This window comes from Aythya fuligula, chromosome 4, assembly GCF_009819795.1.
Source record: "Aythya fuligula isolate bAytFul2 chromosome 4, bAytFul2.pri, whole genome shotgun sequence".
Lineage (NCBI taxonomy): Eukaryota > Metazoa > Chordata > Aves > Anseriformes > Anatidae > Aythya > Aythya fuligula.
Genome location: NC_045562.1, coordinates 62,228,176 through 62,239,631, shown reverse-complemented (window position 1 = coordinate 62,239,631; position 11,456 = coordinate 62,228,176). Strand labels below are relative to the sequence as shown.

General features: G+C 54.5%; 1 protein-coding gene across 1 annotated transcript; it reads right to left on the bottom strand.

Annotated features, from left to right (window-relative positions):
• Positions 1-2,720: 2,720 nt before the first annotated feature.
• Positions 2,721-3,912, bottom strand: NKX3-2 (NK3 homeobox 2). The gene is given in 3 exon segments (XM_032185955.1): positions 2,721-3,284; positions 3,545-3,592; positions 3,595-3,912. Coding segments are annotated over 3 exon segments (930 nt in total).
• Between the last annotated feature and the right edge of the window lie 7,544 nt (positions 3,913-11,456).

The window sequence follows — 11,456 nt, the reverse complement described above, 5'->3', positions numbered from 1 at the left end:
CCTGGCTAACTTCGCCCGGATCACCTTGTTCAGCGATCTCTGCCTCGAACAAAACGCATCTTAATTTTACTAGATTCAAAGAAAAATAGCTTGCGGCTTTGTCCCGCGACTGTTACCCACTGCCACAACCCGAAGGGCCCTGGGGAAGCTCTCCTGACCGACGCTTTCTTTTCACATCAGGCGATTCCCTGCAGTGCTCCATCCGTCAGCGAGCACGGAGAAAAATAACAAAACCCGGTCACCTACGGGAAAGGCTTCGAAATAATCCCCCCTCTCCATCCCGGAGCCCCAGAGGGGCAGTGAGCAGCTTCTCCGAAAGCCCCCCCCGGTCGCGACAGAAATTTCGTGTCCCCCCCCGGCCCCTCCGCTCTTGCAAATTGTCCCCTCGGAGCCATCCCTGCTCCAGCCACCTACAGCTTTCGTTTTCCCAGGAGGGAAAGCGGTGGGAAAGGCGGGAGAAGATGGTTAAAAAATAAAATAAAAAATAAAATAAAAACAAAAATGGAAAGAAGGAAGGAAAAAAATATGTATTTCAGGATCGGGGCTAATAAATATCGTTCCTCCCGCATCCGCCAAGATTTTCGCTGTAAACCACCCTTCCCTCAGCTCCAACCCACCCGGCGGGGCACAGCTAAAACCCCAAACTTAGAGCAGAGCCCTCCGTGCCACAGACACCGACAGCTTTAGGATCGATCCGCTCGCCCCCGGCACCTCTACCCCTGCCCACGCCGCGGGGAGCCTGTCTGGGAGAGAGCCGCAGCCCGCAGCGCTGCTCTCAGAGCCTGGGCAGAGAGAAATAACAATTGGGGGGGCGAGGCGGCTGCCGAGGAAGCTGCCCGGAGGCCTCCTGGGGCTGCTCGGAGGACTCGAGGCTCGGCAGCAGGGCAGTGGGGCTGCAAATACGCCCGGGGCTGCTCGCTGCGGGGAGCCGGGGGGGTGCCCGGGAGAGGGGCGAGGCAAAATCGTGTGGAAAAACGAGGGGCTGCGCATCCCTGCCCTGCCCGTCCCGTCCCCCTGGGGGGGAAGCTGCCCCAAGCAGAACGCTGCCGGCCCCGGGATCCTTGTAGGGCCGGCTCCGGCTCACTGTAGGGCCGGCCCCGGGAAATCCTCTCCAAAGCTGGAGGCTGCCCCAAGCGGCTGTCGTGGCCGTGCGGCCTCGGGCTGCTGGGACGAGCCCGGCTGCAGGCTCCAGCAGAGAGGGAATAACCCGCAGACGCGGAGGAATAATAATTACGATCACTATCCGCTTCCCCCAGGAGCTGCCTGGGTTTTCGAGGGATGCGGGCAAGCCCCTGGCACGGGAAAACCGACGTGGCGGTCCCGGGGTGCCCGCACCGCGCCGCATCCTCCCCGGGATACGCTCGGGAGCCTCCTCTCCGGGAGCTGGGGGGTTCTGGGGGCTCCCCTCTGACCCGGACAGACCGAACAGCATCGTGTCCTGCACGCCCGAGCCCCCGGGGGGGATCCGGAGCCACTGCCGGTGCCCTTGGAGCAGGGCACGGAGGGAAAGGGGCAGAGCTGAGAGGGAAAAAGCTGCCGGGGAAATCCGTGCCAGCCCTCAGAAACGACACACGCGGCAGAGCGAGGTGTTAAACTAAAGTTTATAAATTAAAAAAAAAAAAAAAAAGTACAGCGGGTAGCTTACAAACATTCACAATTCATTTGAAGTAAATACTCTAGTTGAGTGCACAGTGCCATTAAAAGAGAAAGGGAGGAAAAAAAAATAAAGAAAAAAAAAAGCGATGAGTTACCTTGAATGAAAGAAAGTGTAATTACATTGCTGAGCAGATCAGAAATCCCCGCCCCTGAAGGAGAGGGCTGCAGAAGAACTGTGAAAGGCACTGTTGGTATTAAAATTTCCCGTTACATCGATTTTTTTTTTTAAAGCCTGACTAGAAATATTCACATTGAATATAAAAATAATAATAACAACAACTTTAATACAACTGGAAAGTGCGAAAAATCCGTAACTCCTCCCTCCCCGAACACGGAAAGATCTCAGGAAAACAAAACAAAACAAAAGAAAAAAAAAAAAAGAAGTCTGGAGTTGCGATATAAGTCTCACCCTTTTGTGACATATTTATCCTTTGCCAGGGATCATGGAGTACAGGAATAACATGGGCAACAAGAGCAGGGGGGATCTGAAAGAGGCTTCCTTACATTCAGCACCATACAAGGCACACTCAGTTTGCAACGAGTCGGAAGACCAAGGACTCAAACAGACGTCAAAAAAAAGCTTCCTTACAATCCACCGAGGGAGTCCTTGATCTCCTCTTTGGAGCTGCATTTGGTTTCGTGGCGTTTTGTTGTTGATGGTGTTTTTTTTTTTTTTTTCCTTTCCTTTTTTCTCTCTCTCTCTTTCTCTCTCCCACACAAGATCGAGTCTCTACCGATCCGAAGCGAAATCAAACAAACAAAAAAACAAAAAAGTCTACACCAAATACACTGACAACATGGATACCATGAACTAGTCGTGCCGAATTGCAAGAGTCCTCGGCTGCCGGGGTGGGGACGGGGCGAGGGGGTGGCCGAGAAGTCCTACGCTGGGAGAGGAGCGGGTGAGGGACCGTCCAAATAATATTAATAATAAAAATAACAATAAAATAATAATAAATACTGTCCAAGGCACCGAGAGCTGCGGCGGGGGCTGTGGATGGGAAGCAGGGGGAGTGGGAGACAGGCTCCCCGGGGTGCTGCGGGGGGCGCACGCTGGGTGCCCCTCACTGGGTGCCGGCGGCTGCGGCGCAGGTGGACAGTGCCCAGCCGGGCAGGCAGTAGTAGGGGTAGTAATAGGAGGGCTGGAGGGAGAGCAGCGAGGGCGGCCGCAGCACCTCGCCGGGGTGGTACTGTCTCTGGTCGTCGCGCACCAGCACCTTGACGGCCACCTTCTTGGCGGCGGGCGCGGCGGCCAGCAGGTCTGCGGCCATCTGCCGCCTCTTGGTCTTGTAGCGCCGGTTCTGGAACCAGATCTTCACCTGCGTCTCGGTCAGCTTCAGCGAGGCGGCCAGGTCGGCCCGCTCGGGCCCCGACAGGTAGCGCTGGTGGTTGAAGCGCCGCTCCAGCTCGAAGACCTGCGCGTGGGAGAAGGCGGCCCGGGAGCGCTTCTTGCGAGGCTTCGGCGCCGCCGCCGCCTCGTCCTCCGCCGGCAGCAGCTTCCCGCACTTGCCCGCTCCGTCCTCCTCCTCCGGCGGGCTGCGATCTGCGGGCAGGGCGACAGCACGGCGGTCACGGCGGGCAGCCACCGGGACGCCCCCATCCCCCGGTCCCCCGCGCCCCGGGAGCCGCTGCTGGGGTCGCCGGTTCCGGCCCGACGGCACCGGGGGCCCGACGGCACCGGGGGTTTTTCGGCCTTCTGGGCTCGAAGGGGGGCTCGGCCCCTCTCCGACCCCTTCCCCTCCATCCCTCCGGTCCGGGCCCTCGGCACAAGAGCCCCGCGGCCGCCTCCCACCCGCGACCCACCGGAGAGCGACCCCTCCTCCCGGCCCGGCCCGTACCTGAGACGGCCGCCGACATCTCGCTGTCACTGAGCCCGGCGTTGTCCTGCTCCGCCGCCTCCGGGGGCTGAGCCTCCGCCGCCGCCGGCCTCCCCCCGCCGCCCGCCGCCTCGGCGGGGCGGCCGCTGCCCCCGGCGCCCTCCTCCTCCGAGCGCCGCTCGCCCTCGGGCTCCTCGCTCAGCGCCGAGTCCGAGTCCCAGCTCGCCGGCGTCCTCGGGGCGGCAGCGGCCGGCCGGGCAGCACCGGCCCCGGCCCCGGCCCCGGCGGGGAGCGGCGGCCCCTCGGCAGCCCCGCAGAGCCTCCATCCCCCGGGCGGCCCCGGCGGCCGCCCCGCCGCGTGTCGGGCGCGCTCCTCCTTCTTGTTGAGGATGGCCTGGATGGAGAAAGGCGTCAGGGCGTTGCCGCCGCGCACGGCCATGGCCCGGCGGGGCGACAGCGAGCAGCGACGGCGCCGCGCCTTCAGCTGGGCGACCGCATCGCCGCCGCCGCCGGCCGCTCCGGTGCCGCTGCCGGTGCCGGGCCTTGGTGCGCCGCCGGGAGGCCGGGCAGCAGCGGGGGCAGCAGCGGGGGCAGCCTCTCTGCGCCGCTACCGGCCCGCCCGCCCATAGGGACGGGGCCGCCGGGGCCGCCGCCGCCGCGCTCCGCCGCGGGTCCCTGGCGGCGCGGGCGCTGCCTCCGCCCCGCTCTGTCCCGCCCCCGCCCGCCCTCTGCTTTTTCTCCCGCCGGCGCCGCCGGCCCTCGCCGCCGCGCGACGGCGCCGGCCCCGCGCCTTCCCATTGGGCGGCGGGCGCGCAGGCCGCGCGCCGATTGGCTCCCCGCCGCGGGGAGACGCGCGCCGCGGGGGTTAACCCCTTGCGGCCCGCGGCGGGGCCGGGTGTGTGTGTGGGGAGGGGGGTGCAGCGGGACGGGGCCGAGCCGTCGGGGGGATGCTGCTGGGCGGGAGGACGGCACCCGGGGATTTTGGGGCAAGGGGGAGCGGAGCAGAGCGAGTCCGCACGGTGCCCCCGGGCTCGGCTTCGCCCCTCGAAGCGCACCCACACGCCCTTGACCTGCTCCTGCCCGGCCGTGCGCCCACCTCCAGCACCCTCCGGCTCCGCTGGAATCGGTTCTCAACGACTTTGGCGAGAGAGAAATGTTTTCCCACATCGTTCTTAGCGGAAAAAAAATAAATGAAGACAATAGATAACCCCGCCTCGGTACGCAGCGCCTCGCCGGAGATGGTCTTCGCCTGGCTCAAGGAGCAGAGGGCTCGTCCTTCCCTGCCGGTAACCCTGGGGGGGCTCCTTTCTTTTTCCCGTTTTCCCACCCAGGTATTTCCCCTGGAAGCTGCCGGCTCTGCCGTCTGTGCCACGATGCAGCCGGAAAACATCCGAGGGGATTTTTTAAGAGATGGAAGGAAATAAGAGGGGAGCCTTGATCGATCCTCTTATGTGTAGGAAGGTGCCTTGTGCGGGTAGTCTAAGGGGTGATGGAGAGACGAGGGGTGAAATTTGGGGCGTCAGAGGGGACGTGTGGGTGCACAGGGGTGAGAACGAGGAGAAGGGCAGGCGGGGCAGGTGGGGGAGCAGGGCCGGGGGGAGGTTTTGGGGCACGGAGGGGACGGGGAATAGTGGGGTGCGCTCCTTCGTCCAGGCTCCGCTCAGGTGTAGGGGCAGAGCCGCTATGGGGCCGGGGAGCGGCGAGGAGGAGGAGGAGAAGGAGGAGGATGAGCCATCTTGCAGCCCCCCCAAGCCCCTGCTTTACGGGGCTTCGCGTCCAAGCTTTTGGAAATACCTGCGGTTAGCTCACAGTGGTTGCGATTCTTCGCTGATTTACCGAGCCTCCCTCCCCGCCGTCCCTTCTCTTTTTATCTTTCTATTTTTATTTATTTTTTTAATTTTATTTTTCACTCCTTATCCCCACCACCACGACCTCCCTCAGCCTCCCCGGGCTATCTCTGCGCCCTCTTCCCGGACAAAAAAAAAAAAAAAAAAAAAAAAAAAAAAAAAAAAAAAAAGGACATTTCGGGGGAGGAAACGTCTGGGGAGCGAGCAGCGGCGGGGGGAGGCCGGCGGGGGGCTGCGGAGCCCGGGGGCCTGCTGGGTGGTCCCACCGAGCCCCCCCCGACCCTCCGGGAAGACGGGCAGCGGGACGGACGGACGGATGGACAGACAGACCGCCGGGGGGATGCACAGCCCGCCCGGCTGCGGCGGAGGGGAATCCGAGCATGAAGCCTCCCCTCTCTGCCCCATCTCTGCCTCTCCCCGGGGGGGACCCTCCTTGGAGACCCCCCCGGGATACAGCCGAAGCCCTGCAGGGGACCCGGCTCCCCGCCCGCCTTCCGCAGCGCCCGGGGCCGCCTGCGGGCGGGCTGCCCCATCTAGAGGCGTCCCGGCCGCACTGCCCGCCGCCGCTGCCCCTGCCCTCGGCCCCTTTTCCTATTATTATTATTTTTTAATTTATTATTATTAATGCAATCAGCTGGGCCATCCTTCTTTTCAGGTGCGATGCAACCCGCTCGCTGAAGCACTGCCAGGATGCCACGACGCTTCAGGAAAGAGTCGACGGCACACACGCAGAGGAAAAAAAACGGCTGCAAAACCTCTCTCAAGGGCACTCACCCTATATATAATATATAAAAAAGGTCTCCCGGGTGGGATTGCCTCCCACGGGGAGAAGGCGATGCTCCAGCTTTTCCTCCAGGGTAGGATTTGCTCCTGCCGGGCAGACTCGCTTCTGTCCCTGCCACCCGCCCCAAAAACCTTCCTCAGTTTCATGGCCCAGGGCTGCCCCACAGTTGGGACACAGTACCTTTGCTGTATTTATTCAGATTTTTTTTTTTTTTTCTTCACCAGACTCGTCCCTATTTTACCTCCCGACGTGCTTACAGAAATACAGAGCCTCCTGCCGGGTCTCGCAGGGGCGCGGGTGGAAGATGGCCATGGCACAAACGGGGATTCCTCCTGCAAGGGGGTTTCACCCCCCTCCGACCCTGCTGCTGGCGGGGAAGATGTGGTTCGTGGCTTTCACCTCGGCCGTGCTTCTCCTTGGCTGCGCACCAAACGAATGTAAAGGTGCCCTGGGCAGCTCGCTGGTTTTGCAGGAAAATCTCAGGTCGTCTGCTTTTGAACGGGTTTCGACCCAATTTCTTAAATAATAACAGCCTATTTCCAGGCCGATGTAACCGCAGCTGTAACTGCGTGCCTCTGAGACAAGCCCCAGGCAGGATTCGTCCATATGTGCCCGGGAGACCTCGCGTAAGCCTCTCCTGCAGCACTCAGCCCCCAAATCGCTTTGTAAATTACGTCAGGAGCCTGCTGAGGTGTCGAGAGTGAGATGTTTATGGACTGCAGGGACAGAAGGATATGCCACTATAATTTGGTGAAGAAAAAAAAAATGATTTTTGGAACCCAACCGAATATTAAGCCCGGAGAATGTGCAAATATAACGCTGACAGCGAAGGGTTTAATTTTACCGACTTGACAAACTCTTAGCAAATTAGCTCAGAGGGTTTTAATAGCTGGCAGGCAATCCCCTTCTTCTCCCATAGTCCTTTTATGGGGAAAAGCCCGTGTCCTTTAGGGCTGGGAGGCTGCGATTCGAGCATTCCTGTAGCCTCTTACAGCCGAACGGGAATAAATGCTCGGGGCTTGGGTCGTGTGCGCGGGGTGACACAGTTCGGCCCACTGTTATCGCTCAGAGCTGCTGTTCCTGGGAAAACCGGCCCAGATACCCTTCTTGCTGCTTCACCTTTAGGATAAAAAGCCAGGGTTTGGCACGCCCGGCACCGAGCAAGGAAGCAAAGCTGCCAGCGTTTCGCTGTCAGCACCGCGTGGCAGCATTTCTCCCGAGGTATCCCTCCTTGCAAGACCCCCAGAAGGAAAAAACCGTACGGATTATTTAATCCTCGAGATCCCCAAAAAAAGAGAAGATGCCTTGTCGATGCCCAGTGCCGTGCCAGGAGGCCACCGCCAGCTGCACATACCGGGAGCAGCTCGCAGCTGTCTGCAGGCAAGACCATCTCCTGAAGTCAGTCCTCTCCTAGACTCTTTCCTTGTTTTTACGCCGATTTTCCTACTACTCAAGTAAATGGTCATATATTCCTCGTCTTCTGACGTAGTTAAATGCAGCCCGGGCAGGATTAAATTGATTTAGTAATAAAAAACAAGCCGTCGTATCCAAATGGCCGGATTCGTCTTGTAGGCATTAATTATAGCTTTTGAATTTTTCTGGGAAATAAACGTCGTGATTTTTTGTTCCTGTATTTAGCTTCTCATCCGTTTTAATAAAGTTAAATTCAATATGTATATTCAAATTATATTATATTCAATAAAAGTGGAATTTACTTGCACTCTGATAGAAAAATAGATGCAGAATGACACGCACAAGTCACGCATGAGTCACCATCCAGTGTCTGGTCCATCTATTTGTTTTTGTTTTTTTTTTTTTTTTCTTACTATTTGCTGGAGCATTTTAATGAATATTTACCAAGTCACACTAGATGCATTTGTGGTGTGCAAGTCTTTAGGCTTTTAAGAACACTCAAAGTACAATTAATCATTTGATGTTTATTGGGTGCAATATCACGTGAAGTTCAGGTTTCCTTTACCATTGCTCCTCAATGTAGAACTAAGTAATAATTTTTCCCATATTTTTATTTGTTGAATTCACTTCTCACATATGACGGACTTTTGTTAATTAAATTAGCGGGGCAACATTTAAACAATTTTTGTTTCTTCTGGTACGTAAATCAAGCAAACCTGGACGCCTCTCAGGATACTGGAACTGTTTATAATTATAAGGTTATTACCAATCTTTGTCTAAGGGTCATGTCTTTATTGGTAGCAAGTCAATAATATTTTAATATTATTTTTTCTATCCTTTTTTTATTCTGCACCAATTAAAGTTAATATCTGAGACTGTTTGGGGCTTATACATTATACATTTATACAAAGCACCAATTACTCAAAAAAAATAGTTTAAGATAAACGATTCCCTCTTTTCACACCATTTTCATTCAGTTAAAAGCCTAAGCTATGGAGACAGATTTTATTATTATTATTATTTTTATTTATTTATTTTCATTTTGTGGTCAGATTCTTGCTTGTAATCAGACTCAGCTTGCAGTGCTGGCTGTTGTGGTGCCTGCTCTGAGGAGTAGATCAGACTCGGGAGCCTGGATTCCAATAGAGAACTTGGGTGCCCAAACATTACGTGTTGCAGAGGTGAGAATCACTTTTCTGTTGTCCTGTTTTTGATCCAGGTCCATGCAGTTACCTTCCAGAATTAATTTTTATTTTTATTTTTATTTTTTTTCTGGAGAGAGGGGTACAGTCTCCTATCAAGAGCATCTTTTGTAAACACTGATCTCTGTCAAAATGAGGCAAAAGGAGGAGCCCTGGCGAGTCCTGACACTTTATGCTGCCATGGCCTGGTGCACCCTTGGTGCCTGATGCCCTTGAGCCACCTCACCTTGCAGGAGGATTTGGGCAGGCAGGCTGTGCTATTCTACTCCTGGGCAAGCATCTGCAGCCCTCAGCCCCAGGATGAGCACCAGCAGCACCTCTGGGAGTGCACCAATCTCTTTGCCGAGCAGAGGGTGAAGCCAGGTTTTTCAGACCAAACATCTCACCCTGCAGTGTCTCAGTTCTCCAAAGGGATCCCAGCCTGCCTGAGGGATTTCTGACACCTCTGGCTGAAAGCAGGACACCCAGCTTGACATGCCGTGCAGCAGGGGGAGACGGGCAGCTCACTCACGCAGTGATCCACACCCCATAACCCACCGTGGAGCAGCAAGGTCAAGCTGTTGGAGCACAGAGACCTTGGATCCAGTGTTTGGTTCATGAAGTTAGGGCAATTAGCAGCTCCACGGTGGGAGTTGTTTCCACTGGCAATCATTTTGTATGAACAGTGACTGTACATTTCATTTAAACACAGCTTTTACATTAAATCATGGATTTCTTTGGCTGGCTCAGTGATAATACAAATACTTACATAAACTTCATAAACGAATTAATGGCACTGGTTTGTTCAGGTCATATGCAAATTTAATTGGCCGCCAGAAAATTAGCGAACATGACACAAATTGTCAGCAGGCAGTACAGTTATTATCCGTATTTTCTGTGTGCATCTTAGAGAATAGAGACTTTGAACATGTCAATTATGGATGACTGCAAATATGCACGTTTCCTTGTCCTTATGAAGCTCATTCTACCCTCTCAGAATTCCTTGCTCCATTTGTTTCTTAGTGCTTTCTCAACTGAAATTAGAGATTTTGGGCTTCAAGCTGTCTCCTGCTGGGCGTTGTTATGGCGTTGAGTGACCATAGCATGAGTGGGTCCTCAGGGTGTTGCTGCCATAGGAGTAACAGTTTCTATAATTTATTAGCCAGGGACATTTGGGGCTTTACCTAACAGAAGAAAAAAATGCTAAGACATGTGACAAAGAATAAAAATGAGCAATATGACAAAACCAGTTCACACCCAATTCATTATGAACTGAATTCAATGACTGAGTGTAAATGAAATGGTTGAAGAAGTCCCCAGCACTACAGGGGGGCTATGCCTAAGTGGGACCAGACATGTGGGTAGACAAAATGTCAGCTGTGAATCCCTTGGAAAACCAAGAAAGTCCTTTTATTTATCCAGGAGGTTTTTTAATAACAAAAGGACACAGAAATCTGCCTGAGAATGAAGCAGGGAAGGCAGAGGAGTGCTGGCTGGAAGGACATTTTGGTAATACTTTCAAGATGGAAAGTTGTGATTTCCTGCGCTATGGATGAGGTTATTTTTGGCAGGAAGAGTGAGAGCTTTCTGCTTTCCCTGCTTGGGAAAGAGGGCAGTATGTGGTGTGGCATTCTGGTGCTTTATAGCATTGTCTGTTTTTTATGAGAGCTGATTAAAAACCCACGCTTTTCTCTACACGCTCTCGCTGTTCCAACCCCACATAAGACCATCAGAGATTGCTGCCTGTAGGAAGCGTTAAAACCCTGTCTTCAGCCAAAAATGCTGCTATCATCTGTCCTTTCATATCTCTGGAGGACTTCTGATGAGTTTGTGTTTCTTTCACACAGTGTATATATACTTTGTGCAACACTTCTGTGTCAAAGGGACTCTGACCAGAGAAGGGTAATGCAGGGGCAGTGCATTCATCACTCAGTCCCTATGCTCTTTTGTGTCAGATGTGCTTCGTTTGCAGGAAATGCATCTCCTAACAAAACAAAGTTGTTCTTCATAGCTCCAAAACAGACCACTGCCATAGTCTTCTGCAAAATACACAACAACATCCTTGCAGTCTAACCTCTTTGTACCATCATGATTGCTCCTCTTTGTGAGGAGGAATAATATGAACACTATTAGTTGTGCCCATGGTGATGTTCATACTTTGCCCATAGTTATCGTGGAGGGAGCAGAAACCATCTGGAGGTAAAGGATCTTCTCATTACAACACCATATTGCCCACAGGATTTAATTCAGCTATTTTATTGACCCCTCCAGTTATAAGAAACTTCTGTGGTCGTGAGGTGTTCTGACTTTCTGAAGCCCTGGGAACTGCTGGCAGATGCTGGGACAGTGGCAGGACGTCTGGAGAGGAGACTTGACAGACCGGGGAGGCTATGGCAGCACGCGGCATGGAAGAGTTTCCAACTCCCAGCCTGAAATGCCTTGTTCCTGGGTCTGCATTTGGCCAGGTGCACTGCTGTGTCTCCTAGAGCTTCTTTCTCAGTCATGGTGGTTTCTGAGAAGCAGGCCTGGGCAGGTCGTGTAACTGCTTTGGTACAAGGTAACAGGTGCTTTTACAGAGAGCATATTAAATGTCAGAACACCTGGGCAGGAAGATAATGATGCAGCAAGACCCTTTTGGTGAGGAGAAGACAAGGCTACCAGCTGTGGAGCTGAAAAGTAGCCTGCCATCCACAACCAGTGTCACGACAGGAATGTGTGTGTGTTTTTGTTTCAGCAGCCATAGTGCTCTGGGCAGGGT